Source organism: Chelonoidis abingdonii, chromosome 13 (genome assembly GCF_003597395.2).
Source record: "Chelonoidis abingdonii isolate Lonesome George chromosome 13, CheloAbing_2.0, whole genome shotgun sequence".
Taxonomy (NCBI): domain Eukaryota; kingdom Metazoa; phylum Chordata; order Testudines; family Testudinidae; genus Chelonoidis; species Chelonoidis abingdonii.
The window spans coordinates 23,856,046-23,871,854 of record NC_133781.1 but is presented as its reverse complement, the minus strand read 5'-3'; the positions used below and the strand labels follow the sequence as shown (position 1 = coordinate 23,871,854).

Genomic DNA, 15,809 nt, shown 5'->3' with positions numbered 1-15,809 from the left:
CCCCCACAGCCCCCTCCCCGACTCACGTTCTCCCACCAGCAGGATCCTCACGTCCTTCTTCATCTCCCCACACCCTGGACCCAGGCTCCGGGTCCCGCTCACATCATGGTTGGGGGGGAGGCTGCGGCCTTGCCTTGCCTCGCCTCCAGCACGCTCCGGCCCCCCAGCGGCTACGGCAGCCCGAGGGGGACACGCTAGCGCGAGGAAAGAGTATGAGCGCGCGAGAACGAGCGCGCCCCCTGGCGGTGAGGGGCCTGTACTAGGTCTGGGCTCTGCTGGCTGGAGGGGGACAGTGGTGGAGCCTGTGCTGAGTCTGTCTGTGTTGGGAATGAATGCATCTGTCTGTCCACCCTGGGTCAGACTAGGGGACCCCAGATGTCCCGATTTTATAAGGACAGTCCCGATTTTGGGGGCTTTTTCTTATATAGGCACCTATTAACCCCCCCCCCACACACACACACACCCTGTCCCAATTTTTCACCTTTGCTGTCTGGTCACCCTGTGTCAGACATACTCACCCACAGCATAGACAGTCTGTCCGTGCTGGGGCTGTCTGTGGCATGGAGGTCTGTCCGTCTGACTGTGCTCTGTGTCTCTCTCCATGTTGAGGGTCTCTGCATGTCCGTCCATGTAGCAGACACGTCTGTTACATGAGTGTATCTGTGTATGTTGGGCAGGTCTTTCGACTCTCTCCACACTGAGTCCAGGGCTGGCGGAGGAGAATTTCAGACATGGGGGACCTGGGACATTGCTTGCTATCCCTCGGTGCATGGGGCAGGGAGACCATCTATGCATCTGGAACTGGCAGGATGCATAGAGGAGTCCTTCTTCTCAGCCGAGCATGTGGGGCAAGACTCACCACATTGCCACCTGTGCACCACAATTTAACCACCACACAAACTGGACCCTGCAGGCGTAAATGTTACATGGACTTTGTTTCCACCTCTGTTTGTGCCCCAATGTTTAACATAGGCCTAGGCGGTAAGGTCTCCTCACATGTTGTTTCTCTTTTATAAAGACAAAGAGAAATATCTGGTAATAGGGTCATTTAGTTACAAGAATCAGAAACTTGAATAAAAAGTGCCCATTAAATACCAACAAGACATTCACAGTTTATCACATGAAATACAACATGCTGACTAATATTGTGTACCCTTCCCTCGTTTTGTACGTGTAACCTAGAAATTAACAGCCAAAGCCAGCACTCCTTACTCAGGTGTAAAACTACTGAAGTCAATGAGAGTTTTGCCTGAGAAAAGGCAATAAGTTTAGGTCCTAAGCGCTACATTTTGATTCCATCAAAGTCATTTGGAATTTTGCCATTAGTTTCAATGGGATTGTGATTTGGATTTCAGTAATGAAAGACGCACAGTCAGATTTTCATATATTTTAATAAAACATCATCCACATCAATGACACAAAGTAAAAGACAGCAAATGAGACATGCAGGTGGTATGTATGAAAAGCCAGAACCAACGTCAAGTGCCCATTTTCAGATTATACAGGAGGGTTATTTTACAAACAGTGACAAATTACAGTCTCGGAGCTGCCATGATCAGTCTGCATTTGGGAAACTGGAAGTGCCCAAATCCTGTTCAGTATCCTCCCTGCTTTGTTGGTGCTCTTTCTCTCTTTTCCAAGTCGACTTGGGGAAAGAAATATCCGCGTGGTTATGTGCCAGGGCCAACTTGCTTACATGTCAGTCATCCCATGTGCATCATCTCTCAGATCCACACAATAGACCTACGTTCCTGCCAAAACTTATGAATGTGCTTACCTTTAAGCACAAGCATTGTCCTAATGACTTCTGTCAGTGGGAAGACTTGTCCTTAAAGTTAAGCATATTTGTAAATGTTTACGAGATCAAGGCCATAAACACCAATGTTCTGCTTTCCCTAATGGTGCAGAAATGTTCACTGTTGGAAATACACAAATATTGGAGCCTAGATCCGCCATGAAGATCAGACAGCAAAATTTTACTCTTAGGGCCCTGATCTTGCAAACACTTAGGCACATGTCAATGTACTCTGTACTGCAGCATTTGAATTTTGCAGGGCCCAAAGAAAGGGAAGAGAAAGCAACGGGGAGAAGACAGACTTTTGTGTGAATACTACATCTCTGCACACCTGCAGGACAGGGTAACTCAGCTAGAAGGGACCCAAAATAAGCAGCAGTAAGGTGTGGCAGTCACTAGACACACTATAGCATCTGAGATATTTCTGAAAGAAGATCACAGAGGAATGTGTGTACCCAGGTACAGAAGTGTAAATGTATGTTAAAGCCCTGAATTTAGATATATGTAACAACAACAAAGGGAGGTCTCTATGGGAAACACTGGAGATTTATTACTTAATACCTTTAGAGAAATTATTCCTAAGTATTCCAAATATTATTAACAATGTTTTTGAGTGTATTAAATGTTTGTGTGCCATGAAAATGTAGATACTCTCTCTTTCAAGCTGACTGGGACCTGTTATTAATAGTTACATTCAGGGTTTTACATACAATAGCTCTGAGGTTTGACTCTGCCTAATGCTTTCTGAAAGGACACAATTTTGGCCTGTGCTTGAGCAAAAAGTTAAGCTAAGTTAAGGTGCAGGGAAACAGGGAGTGTAATCGAGTTAAACATAATACCCCCGTACCCTGCTTTAACACAGCCAGGGTGGATCAGGCAGGATTTGTAACAAGGAGGGAGAAAATAGAGAAAAGCCAAGGAAGAAAACATATCAGCTGTTAATTTCCCGCAATGCTAGCGATGGTAGCCCTGCATCATGATATAAAAGCCTCACATCCAAACATAAAACTCTACAAGAGCTCTATTCTTGCAACTCTGCAATTCACAGCTTAAATCTTCAATTTCCATAAGAACTGCAGACTAGTCCTTGTTAATATGATTTATAGTTAAGGATCCTTCTTCATCCAAACCATACAGCCAGAAAGCAGGGTAAACAGGACGTAGGATGTTGATTTCAAATCTGTGCAAGAGTGTTTCTTTATCAGTGAGAGAATAAAATGACAGGTGCTTGTTTGCAAGATCAAGGAAAACTCCAACATTCAGGGGTCTGTCTTCACTTAATCGGGTTTCCTGGTTCCTGTGCCACGCTGACAACTGTTTATTCTTACCACTCCATTCCACACACCAGGATAGTTCAGTTCTCCCCAGTTGATCTTTTCTACCAATATTTCCATCAGCAACTCCAACAGCCCATCCACCACTGTCCTTGGTACTTACTTCCCAGTAATGACGTCCTTCAGAGAAACTTTGGGAACACATCACTTGGCTGATGCAGAATCTCTTAAGAGCTGGTTCATACCCAGGTGGAAAACGGGATACAATCACTTTCTTATTCTCAGATCTGATCTCCAGGTTACGATGGATTCTTTGGAGATCAAAGGTCACGTTCACTGCCCCTAAAGTAGATAATAGAAAATTTCCTAACCTGAAGGCACCAGGGAGGCTGGGCAATGAAACATTTTCAACAAAGGTGAAACACAGCCGAAAGTTGAAGTGCCCTCTGCATACCCCTGTATGTGTACCCCATTAGGGTAATCCAAATGCCAGCTTTCTAGTAGTGATCAGACACTGATGTTTAACAAAATAAAATAATAATAATAATAAATTCATAAATTGCCTGATTTGGCAAATTGCTGAGAACCATTAATTTCCACTGAACTCCAGGGGCCAAATCCAGGGCCCAGTCCTTACTCAAGCAAACTCCATTGACTGGCTGCCAGTACTGAGTAAAAACTCACTAAGGACTCTGGATTTGGCTCACAGACTTCAGTAGAAGCTGAGGGTACCTACCACTTGGACTCTGTCCCCAGTGACAGTCTTACAACACAATGATCCCATTAGCAATACAAGTGGAACACTTACCACGCCCATCAGAATCTAAGTAGTCACCAGTTCATTTGAACAAGTTACCGTATGGTTTTTAGACTGATAAGTTTGATTAGTGGTTAAGCTACAGCTTCAGTACTTTATAGTATGTTGTGAAAATTTCTTCCTTTAAACAAATGATGTATTGAAAAATAAACAGCCAGATCCTTAGCTGGTGTAAATGCACATTCCTCCTCTTATGTCAATGATGCTACACCAAATCAGAGTAGCTGAGGATCTGACCCTGTTGGTGAACATTCTAAAATCCTTCATTTTAATGTCGCTATCTGGTGGTCACATTGGCTTACATACTTACACTGAGAAAACTGACTTGAAACAACTGGTTCTGGATTGTCAGATGCAGACACCACAGATGTGGAACAGACACTCCTCTCCTGAAGTAAACCTACAGGTTCCGATAAATGTGGAGGGGGAAAAATCTTTCTGCTAGGGGTTTCTTCTACTAAAAGGCAAACAACAGATTTATGAACCAAAATACAGGTGGTTACAGTTACAGTACATGTCAAATAGGAAAAAAATAATAGCTGACATTTTTATAATGCTCTTTGACCTAGATTTCTAGATGAATGGGTATGCAATTATTCAAGCAAAGATATTTGTGCAGTTGGTATATATACTTTACATCCACAATTATCAAAACATGTTGCATGCAGCTGCAGTCACTGTACCTATATATGACCAATTAGATATGTAACAGACCAGTTAGGCATGATATTGTATAAGTAATCACAAATTAACTATCTGTTCTACACAGGTTCTTATACTGTACTCATCAGTATGGTATGTGTAATTGCATGAGTATTTCTAAAACATTAAATACTTCCACTCATGGAACTGTCTATGATTTGCAGTAACACTGTAAAGCATATGTGCAAGACTGCCACTTGGAACTCTTTTCATATGTCTGAGTCACTCTCAACATTAATCTGCACAGTTCTGGTGAAAGTTTTTTTGGCAAAAGTGTTTTGGAAACAATGTTGCTTTGATGTTAATACTTTGTACTTCTATTGCTGCCTGTTGCATAGGGTCCCAATCCTGCAAACACCTATATACATGCTTAAAATTAAGCATGTGAATGACTGTTTGCAGAATTGGTACCCCAGTCCCCACAGTATAAGGACTATACTTGAAAGGAGAAGAAGAAAAAATAGAAAGACTGCTCACTGGAAACATTCACTAGGGAGGATCTGCTCACAGCTAACCCCCTCTTGGTTTCATTATTCTGGTGTTTTCTCAATAATTGGAAAATGAGACTCTTGTTCAGTTTCTTTTTACATTTGAAAACATTTTAGGGCAGGGACCTTGTCTTTATTTCTGTTTGTACATCAACTAGCACATTGTGCTTTATCAGTAATAATTTCTACTATAGGCCTGTGGTCCTTAGGTTGAAGTTCTCCTAATCATCTGCTGCTAATCATATGCAGTTCTCCTAATCATATGCTTAAGAAGGCTCCCTTCTTAAGCATAAGAACTGTACCTGAGACACGAGCAAATACTGAGCCAAATCCCAAAGTCCTTGCTAAAGCACAACTCTCTGTGAGCAAGAACTTGAGAATTTGGCCTATTCTTAGTAAAGACTCTACTTCTGGTCAGCATTTCTTTTAGGAAATTGTTTACATTGATATCTAAAGAGTAAACAGAGAATGAAACATAACTGATCTGTTTCCAAATTGCTTCCAGAACCACTTTCTGGTTCCCATGGTCCATGGAATAGACATTATTATTTTGGTCTTCAAGACTGCAAGGGAATTTAGAACACTCCCTCCCCCTCAAAAAAAACCCTGAGAGTTTAAAAAAAATGCTGCAAACATACTCAAACAAATCTTATATTTTGAGGCCAAACTTCCTAACAGTATCCCTCTAAGTAATATATGTACAACCCTGCAAACAAGGTGCCAAACAAAGTGTTTACTTCAAAGGGAGGTGACAGTGCGCAGAGCCTCCAGGAGTTGCTCAGCAGCATCTTGCAGGATCAAGTCCTGTAACAAGTCAAGAGGTTTCACAACAAAAGAAGACACAAATAAAGTAAATTTACCTTGTGGGAGCTGGGCAGGATATTTCTTCAATATTAACACTTCCAGTTGTTTCTTGAGCTCTTCTACAGCACTTGTGACAACACTAATCTTCTTAGCATCAAGCATAATTTTATTAATTATTATCGGAGAGCCTATGTACTTTTCTCTTTTGGACGATGTATCCTAATGACAACAGAAAAGATGAATGCAAGGGTAGCTCGAGCTAAACAAATGGCAATAATTCCATCAAGAATTTCTGGTGATTTCATAATAAACTCTCCAGAAAACTTATACTTTACAACAAGAGTTTTCTTTATAATATTCTGATCAGAGGAGAAGAACCTAAACCCTGCTGAAAATATTGAGAGATATGTTCTTGGTCAAAAATGAAAATAACATTTTCCCCCACAGAACTCATACAGGGACTTGTTTCTGTAGTCAGATCATAGTTTGTTTAAATAAGCAACCACCCAACCCCCACAGATACTATTTCTTTCTCTCTAGACTTTCTTCTCAGACTCTAGAGATCTGGGGGGAGAAATTAGAGATTTTAAAAACTAATCAGTCTTAGGTTAATAGAGTCCAAGGCCAGAAGAGACCACTGTGATTATCTAGTAAGCCCTCCTGTATAACACATGCCATAGAACTTCCCTGAAATAAAAAAAAAAACAAAAACCAGTAGAGCATATCTTTTAGAAAATTATTCCAAACTTTCAAAATGTAAAAAGTGCCAGTGATAGAGAATTCACCACAACCCGTGGTATTGTTTCAATGGTTAAACATTCTTATTTCCAATCCGAATTTATCTAGCTTTAACTTCCAGCCATTAGATCTTGTTATACCTTTCTCTGCTAGATTGAAGAGCCCATTAGCAAATATCTGTTCCCCACATCAGTATTTATAAACTGTAATCAAGTCACCACTTAACCTTCTCTTTGTTAAGCTAAATAGATTGAGCTGCTTGAGCCTTTCATTATAAGGCTCGTGTTCTAATACTTTGATCGACCTCGTGGCTCTTCTCTGAACCCTTTCCAATTTTTCAACCTCCTTCTTCAATTGTGGGCACCAGAACTGGACATAGGATTCTAGCAGCAGTCGCACCAGTGTCAAATACAGAGGTAATATAATTTTTCTACTCCTACTTGAGATTCCCCTGTTTATGCATCCAAGAATTACATTAGCCCACTAAATAGCATAAGGCCAAGAAACGATCCCTGCAGAACCCACTAGAAACACACCCTTTCAGTGAGAATTACATTTTTGAGACCTATCAGTTAGACAGTTTTTAATCCATTTATTGTGTGCCTTGTTAATTTTATATCATTCTAGGTTTGTTAACAAAATGTTGTGCGGGCCCAGGTAAAATGCCTTACAGAAGTCTATGTCTATTACATTACCACTATTACTTGTCTCAACCAAACTTGTAATCTCATAAAAAAAAAAGCTGTCAAGTTAATTTGAAAGGATCTGTCTTTTATAAACCCATGCTGATTTACATTAATTAATTCCCCTCCACTAATTCTTTATTAATTGAGTCCCATATCGCCCTTTCCATCTTGCCCCAGATCAACATCACACCAACAGGCCTATAATTCCCCAGGTCATCCTATTTACCCCTTTAAAATATTGACGTATTAGCTTTCTTCCAGCTTTTTGGAACCTGCTCCCCCCAGCGTTCCAAGACTGGGCTTCTCAGCTTGTTCTTTTAGAACTCTTCAATGCAAGTTATCTAGACCTGCTGATTTAAAAATATCTAACTTTAGCAGCTGCTGTTTAAGATCCTCCTGAGATACTAGTGGAATGGAAAGAGGGTTATCATATGACATGATTTCATCATCTCTTCTTTTTCCCAAATACAGAACAGAAATATTTATTGAATACTTCTGCCTTTTCTGCATTATTATTAATAATTCTACAATTTCCATCTAGTAATGGACTAATACCATCATTAGGATTATTTTTTATCCTAATATACTTAAAAAACTCCTTCTTATTGTCCTTGACTCTGCTGGCCAAGAGAAGAAAGACTTGTGCATTAAGCCACCATACAAACAAGCTTGCCTCCCTGTGCAAAAAATACCCCTTTGGTTTTGAATCTGCACCCAGAAGCTGTGTCAATGCTAATTTTTTTTTCTTCAAATTCGTCACCTGTAAGCTCTCCCTGGTGCCACTCCACCAGTAGCAGCAGAGGTAGGAGCCTTAGTGTAGACCAGCTGCCGGCGCTGTAGTTCCTGTGTTGTCTAACCCTGCTCACAGCAGGTCTGAATGGCATTGTGGTTATAATGGCAGCATCTGATCTACACTACTGCTCCCACTGTTGCCACCCTGGTTGCTTTATACCAGTGAGAGTGCAGCACTGGGAAATCTGAAGAAGAGTACTAGTGCAGGGAATGAAAGTTGCACATACTCAGTACATGCTCATTGGCCCATAGATTTCTACTTACCCTCAGCTGCTCCATCGTGTTATTTTGCAGCCCGTTTTCCAGCTGGGTTTTGATTTCTGTGAGCATGTTCACTTTCGCAGCCAACTGGCCGATCGTTTCTTCTATTTTCTGGTGAGCCACCTGTTGCTCCTGTTCAATGATCATCAGTGTGGCTCTCTCTTGTGTTTCAAGGTATTGTTTCATAGCACAGAAGTCTTCAGTAATCAAGCCTTTGATCTGAGACACGTATTCCTGAAAGGCAGCAGATGGGGAGTGAGTTCTGTTAGCAACAAGGAGGTGAGGAACATCAACATCTATAGCCTCATCTAACCCGCTCTGGCAAGTGACCACTTCATTTCAGCATGATTATTTTTATTTGGAGGAAGACAGTGCTCTTAATAAATACACGTACTTGGCACAATCCTGCATTGTCTGCAATGGGGGTTTTGGGTTGCACTCGGAATACAGGGTTGGGTTACTGAAAGGACAGCAGTCCTCTGCCAATGTCATAACACAGAGACTGAGATTCTAGCTCAGTCCCTTGCACTCAGGGCTGCGAGAGGCACAGATGTATCACATGCAACTCCTCGGAGGGAGGCAAAAGAGGCAAATGGTGTCCATACGTTTGGAGCAACCACTCTGACCAGCTCCAGAGCATAGTCATAATAGCTGATGCCATACCCAGCACTCCTCAGAGAAAACCAGCAGGGGTGCAGGAGTAAAAGGGGGACTCACAGGTGGATGATCCTGGGCAGACCCCTTGCTCCATGTGGTCCTAAATGAAGGTGGCCATGCATCTCTCAGTGATGCGTAAACGCATAAATTAAGAGGGGTTGATCATGTCTATACGTACATTCATTTCAGTGCTGGCCTGCTTGCTGCTGCTGATGGCATCTTGGGCCATTTCAATTTGCTTGGAGACCTCACTTATTTCCAATTTCACCTTTAAAGTGAAACATATGAATGTTGATTTATAGAACCCTGGCAGAAAATGTGATAGGATTAGAAGCCATGATGGGAAAAATATCTGTGCCTTGTTAACACTGCCTTACTTAGCCCCAGGTCCAGCAAACTATTTAAGCAGCATGTGATTAACTTTAAGCATGACGCTAATCCCATTGAAGTTGATGGAACTACTCACGTACACATACTTAAAATTTATGATGAGTTGAACTGCCTTGTTGGATCAGGGCCAGAGATCGTAGGGACTGTCTTTGCATTGTATTTTGTGCCTAATGCCTGATGCAATGGGGCCCCAATCTCTGATGCAGGCTTCCTAGATGCTACCACAATGCAAATAATAAATATTCATAATAGCTAATAATAACTGTATCTTTCACTGCTCTTACACTCATGGAGCTGTACCTGTGATGAATGAGACACCGGATTTCCGTTGCTGTAAATACACCCCAAACATCCATCAGTCCTGAGCTTCTTTCATGAGCCAGTCAACAAGGTTCTAGTTGTGGGAACGGTTTTGTAATGTCGTCATTTGGCTACTGGGAAATGAACTGAAACCAGTAAATTCCATGCAGGCCACCAAATAACCGTCAGACATTAACAATACTAATCTAGGGCTCAGTCCAGCAAGGCATTGAGCACTCTGGCCCCAATCCAGAAAAACATGTACTTAAATCTGAGCCTGTGAGCAGTCTCACTGAAGTCAGATAAGATCTCCACGCTCACATGGCGAGACCTCTCTGCAGCCTTTGACACAAGGTACTACATGACACAGCAGGAGCAGACGGCCCAGCGGCACAGTCTTTCTAACAATCCTCTCCACCAGAACTCAGAGTGGTCCTGGGTAGCTGCTGCTTTTCTCCTCAGGCCCCCACCTGTGGCGGGTCCCATACTCAAGCAGGAGTATGCGTATCCCCGGCGGTATGCAGAGATCTTCTGGGGGTCCATCACCTCATTTAAATATTTGCCTAGTTTTACAACAGGCTACATAAAAAGCACTAGCAAAATCAGTACAAAATACAATTTCATATGACTTGTTTATACTGCTCTGTATACACTGAAATGTAAGTACAATATTTATATTCCAATTATTTTATAATGATATGGTAAAAAATGAAAAAAAAAGTGATTTGTCAGTAATAGTGGCTGTGACACGTTTGTACTTTTATGTCTGATTTTGTAGGCAAGTCGTTTTAAAGTGAGGTGAAACTTGGGGTACACAAGACCAATCAGACTCCTGAAAGGGGGACAGTAGTCTTGAAAGGTTGAGAGCCACTGCCATAGGGCTCCTGATGATCCCTGCTTCTCTCCAGGATCTACAGGAGAAGGCTGGGAGAACCAGGGAGAGACAGTGGAATTAGTGGCCAGCAGGAGCTGGCTGATGAGGACACTCAACTAGACAGCTCCCTGGCACCACTGCACTGTTACAATGGTGATAGGAAATGAGCTGGGGCGGGTGGGGGAACAAGGCAGTGGCACAGACAGAGCTGGGCGAGAGGGCAGGTGCTGCTGGCTGGAAAAGAAGGAACCCTGGGAAGAAGGGGTGTGTGGGGGCGGTGGGTGACAGGCAACAGAAGAAGGCGGTGGGGGAGGGACAGAGATTGGAGACAGATCAGAAGGAAGGAGAGACAGTAAAGCCCGGGAGGAAGAAGCCAGGCAGAGGCACATGCACAGGGGGGTGGCCAGGGTCTCAGCTGGAGGTGGGATTAGGAGAAGGGCTAAATGGCAAAATCAGGGATGGGGGAAGAGGAGGTGGAGTTAAGACCAGGAGTGAGGCACTGGCAGAGGGTGTCAGAGGGCAAAACCTGGCACAGGCAGGGGCAGAGGGGGTAGCAGGTACCCCAGTGGGACTGAGACACTGGTGTTTGCCAAAATAGTTGGTGGGGGAGGGGGGAGAGAGGCTTTTTTATTTTATCAAAATGGCTTTTTTGTATGGTCACATGAACTGAGCATGCTAAGTAACATTTGCTGAAGCCACTGCCCTTCACCCTGCCCTTATTAGCTGTAAAATTCTGCTGGTAGCAGTTTTATACAATAGCAGTTTCTTACAATCTAATGCATCAGCAACTACTACCAGTAGCACCTTCCTATACAGAGCAGTTTCATACACTACACCAGCTCCATCCTCCTTCCCCTGGACCCCGCCTAGGCAGGGGAGGGGGCTCTGCATTAGGAGCTGCAGATTTTTTTTTTCAGACCCATCCGTCCCGCCAGGCATGGCATCTACCTCAGGGGTGGCAAAGTTCCCTCCCAACTCCAGCCCGAAGGGGCTGCAAACACCCTCCCCTTCTCTCTCTGGAGATTCCCTCACACCGTGGGCCCAGCTTGGAGGATACCTTGTCCCAGGGGCTGCAAGCACCATACCAAAGGTAGGTGAGTCTAATTGAAGCCCACACACATCTCCCCAGGGGCTGAATTATTTGCTAAAGTCCCCTGTCCAAAAATCACTGGCTACACTAGCATTGGATCCACATGGTCTTGGGAGCAAAAGAGAAACAACAACACTACTAGACAAGGCAACAAACACAGATTGGGCAAAGGACAATGATTAAATACACCTCTTTCCCCCAAAAGAGAAGCCAATGGTGCCTCAAAATAGCATGGCCTGCATGGAGAGACTTTCCCAGATGGCTGAGATTTGGCCTTGTGAAAGACACCCTGCACCATTAATGTATTTGTCAGAGGCAAGCCCAGGAAATCTACTCTCCAGAATATCTGTTCCCCATCATGCCAGCTGCCTGGTTTTCTGCCCAACCTAACTGAGTCTCTCTTGTCAGAGCTGCAGAATTGTAATGTGGGTGCAAGTCACACCATGAAGGCACCGCAGCCACAAATTAGTTACTTAGTGTCTAGAGCCCCTAAATTTCATCTGCCGTTATTTGGTCCCACAAAGTAAATAATTTTTTTTTTAAATTAAGAAATGAAAGAGCATCTGCAGAGAGGATTATAACAAAAGTGGATCCAAAAATACAGTATGCCCACTATTAATCATGCTGGACAAAGCTACCTGCGCTACACCGAGTTTTTAATCAGTATATTGGTCCTGGAGAGATTAAGGTATTTTTCTTGTGTTTGCTATTTTAGTTGGACTGTTTGCTGTTTGGGGAGGGGCACTGTGGGTGTCTATGCACAGCCTAGTGCAAGGGTCTCTGATCCTGGCTCAGGCCTCTAAGAGCAACTGTGACCCAGATCAGTAATTATTTAGTTTTTAAAAGAAATAAAGTGCAAATAAATAAATAACACTAAAATAACTTTAAGGCTGAAAACTGAAAGACAAGGAGGGCAGGAAATGCAGATGTCAAGGTTCCCACAGCAACATTAACTCTTTCCGCCCATTGAATACATGGAGTGGTTTTGATTAGCTACAGGACGGGTTCCCAACCTTTGTCTTTGAGGCCCCAGCACATGCTATAAAAACTCCATGGCCCACCTGTGACACAACTGCTTTTCTGCACATAAAACCCAGGGCCGGCATTAGGGGTAGCAAGCAGGGGAATTGTCCTGGGGCCCCACACCACAGGGGGTCCCCCAGAGCTAAGCTACTCAGGCTTCAGCTCTGCATGGCAGGGTTCAGGGGAGCGGGGCTTTGGCTTTCTGCCCTGGTGTGCCCATCACTGTGATATCTAGGTGCTAGTCAGTCAAGTATTATTATTAAGGTGGTTATACCTTGGCACTTCAATTACACCTGGGCAGCCCCTTTGTCTTTCCATTGACTTCAGTGGGCTTTGGATCCGTCAGGCCATTAGTCATCACCAGAAATAAATGCTGCTTTAGGAAAAGTAATCTGCCTTTCTGTTTCCCTTACATCTGCCCACTAATGTTATCGTCACGGTGATGCCGGAAAGCGAACACAAAGCAGTCAGAAAATGCAAAATGAATGTTGTGAGAGCAATTTTAACCTGTTGGCAAAGACACAGTCAAACTCTTTTCTTACAACCCCAGGGGAGTATATCCTGAATTATGGCCCAGTTCTGCAAGGTATTTACTGAGTGTGCTGAGCACCCTCATCTCCCAACTGTTGTCAGGCCCCATAGCTCTTACAAGTGCTAGGTATTACTGATTAATTAATTATTATTTCTTTAAATATGCAGCACACAGTAAATATCCTGTTCTCCCATGCGCTTCTATCCCGAGGAAGCCCAGCTTGAGGATTCCAAGCCCAGGGTTCACTGGCTTCTTGATCATCTTGAAAGAGTTTCAATACTACCTGCTGTTTCTCTGCCTTGCTCTCCTCTCCCTGTTTTTCAGAAGTTCCGTTCAGGTGCTGGACTATTTCCACCATATTGGCCAGCTGCCTGTTTGAGATTAAGTTTTCCTGCTGAAAGCTCTTCCTACAATGAGGACAGCGGATGTCGGTTCCTGGATCCTTGCAGTGCTGGGTGATACAGGCTCGGCAGAAGTTGTGGGCACATTCTGTGATTATGACTGGATCTTTAAAATACTCCAGGCAAAGAGAACAAGTCAGTTCTTCCTGGAGATTTTTTACAGGATTAGCAGCTGCCGCCATGGCCTCCAGGAGAGAGAAAAGATGTGAACTTTCAGTTTCTTTTATGCTTATGAAAGGTTGTTCATCAGTGAGTTCAGAGGGGGAGGAGCCATCTATTCTCTTTCCACTCATCTGTTACATAGGAGTCCAACCCCAGGTTGAAATTCTGCCTTGCCAAACATTTGCCATTGTATAATCTAAATCATTTGATCTATAATAATATTTTTTGGGATTTATCCATAGAGATGGGCTCCAATCACAAAGGCAGATCAGGATCTCAAACCTCTCCAAGTTTGGGGCAGTACAGATCTGGGACCTGGTTTTGGCTGGAAATACGCTTTTCCATGAGATGTCTCCCTCCTTCCAAGTTTGTTTTGCGTATTTGGCTCAATGTCATACAATGAGCTGCCTTCTGCTAAACACACAAAGCCTGGCTGCCCAGGACTGAGTGTTAGCAACCAGAGATCTGGCTGAAATTAATCATCACATGCTTAAGAGTCTCATTACACAAGAAGCCTCTTCAAGGGGAAGTGAACCGAAATAGGACTGCTCAAAAAAATGTCTCCTTAAAGGTATCGTATCCATTTTCAGCCTGGTCAATAAGTAGAGCCAGCAGTTCTTCCATTCCTTGTCCTCTTCCGCTGTCTTGTGGCCGTTTCATTTCCCACACAATCAGCCTGATTCTGAAAGCAGCTGAACATCTGCAACTTCTGTGGAATGCAGCATCAAACCCTTAACCAGCAGTACAGGGAATCCTCCATTCTTCTTGTTAAAGACAGGTCGAAAAGAGCAGTTCAGTTTTTAAAATGTACTGAAAAAGACAAGCTGGATAAAGTAAATAAAAAGCAATAGACACAAATAAAACAAACTGATGGATACGAATCAAGAGAGGAAGCTCTAGACATAAAAATAAATTGGGCCAGATTCTGATCCCCTTGCTCACACTGATGGGACCTACTCCACCAGTGATCCCAGCGGACAACAGAGGCTGCACTGGGCCAGGGATGGAGTCATGAATTTAGCACTTGGCACTATGGAGGATTCTGGACTGCTGAACAGTCCTGCAGTAGCTCTAGGAGGTTGGCACGAGTATCAGAATCTTGCCCAGAGAAAGCATATAGGACAAGCATGTCTCAGTAAGCATGTTCTTTCACAATGAAGCCCCAAACTATGATTTAAGTTAGAGAGGGGTCTAAGCCACACAGGTTATTTCTATACTGCAACTGAAGGGGTGATTGCAGGTCAGGTGGCATACCCACACTAGCTTTAATCTGTCCAAGACGACCCAGTCCCATAGATGTGTACTCACATTGCCAGCCCAGACTGAAGCCGATGCTGCTGTGTCTTCATTGCTATCTTTAGCTGTGCTAGCTAGATTAAAGCTAGTACAGGGATAACTACATATGCTGAAATCATGCCTCCAAATGCAGTGTGGACATAGCCTAAGTTGAGTACGTGACCCAAACTTCCGGGGAGCTCTGATCTGGGGATTTGGTTCAGATTTAACTTTATTTTGAACAGAGAAATTAAACCGCCATGCAAAACTTTTTGAGGCCTAACAAAACGTTTATTGAAGCTCAAAATGCCTTCATTCATTTTCTGAGAGAAAACTGCCTGGTCTCATGACAAAACTCATATGACAGTTGGTGACACAGCAGATCTTTGGCCCCCAGCAACCATCAGCTGCAGCGTGGACCGTAATTCTCGTGGGTCTGCATAGTTGGTAGCATATTAGACTTTCCTGAGTGAAATTCTACAGCCTGGGTTATTCAGGCTCTCTTGTGGTTCCTTCTGGCCTTAAAGCAATGAATTGTTTTATGGTTTGGCTTCACAGTGTTTAGTTTGGGTAAACTCAGAGCAAAAATCCAGGGACATAAAACCGTGTGGCTCAAAACTGATCTAGGGCCTGAAACACCATTCGAGTCAACTGGGAGCTGTGCTATTGATTTCACCAGACACAGGATTAGCCTGTTAAAAGATTTTTGAATAAGAGGGTGAACGGAAACCAGCCTGATTCATCAGCT

The 15,809-nt window shown here is 43.4% G+C and overlaps 2 protein-coding genes across 5 annotated transcripts in view; both read right to left on the bottom strand.

Moving 5' to 3' along the window:
- The window catches only part of RHOT1 (ras homolog family member T1), a 42,367-nt gene extending 42,159 nt beyond the window's left edge, over positions 1–208 (bottom strand). For all 3 annotated transcript variants that reach the window (XM_032805701.2, XM_032805703.2, XM_075071845.1), the window contains exon 1: positions 27–208. In XM_032805701.2, the coding sequence (XP_032661592.1) occupies positions 27–63 (37 nt within the window). In that variant the 5' untranslated portion in view covers positions 64–208. The remainder of the gene's footprint in view (positions 1–26) is intronic.
- A 1,164-nt stretch (positions 209–1,372) lies between these two features.
- On the bottom strand, positions 1,373–15,302 carry RNF135 (ring finger protein 135). Of its 2 annotated transcripts, none has more exons than XM_032805706.2 (6): positions 13,507–15,302; positions 9,193–9,282; positions 8,361–8,591; positions 5,937–6,099; positions 4,197–4,343; positions 1,373–3,411 (listed from the first exon to the last, which is right to left on the bottom strand). In XM_032805706.2, exons 1-6 carry the CDS (start codon positions 13,915–13,917, stop codon positions 2,876–2,878), a joined length of 1,578 nt encoding a protein of 525 aa, XP_032661597.1. In that variant the 5' UTR covers positions 13,918–15,302; the 3' UTR covers positions 1,373–2,875. The 2 variants fall into 2 exon arrangements, with proteins under 2 accessions (XP_032661597.1, XP_074927945.1); XM_075071844.1 differs by having other exon boundaries at positions 4,197–4,296; positions 5,938–6,099; positions 13,507–15,301.
- Between the last annotated feature and the right edge of the window lie 507 nt (positions 15,303–15,809).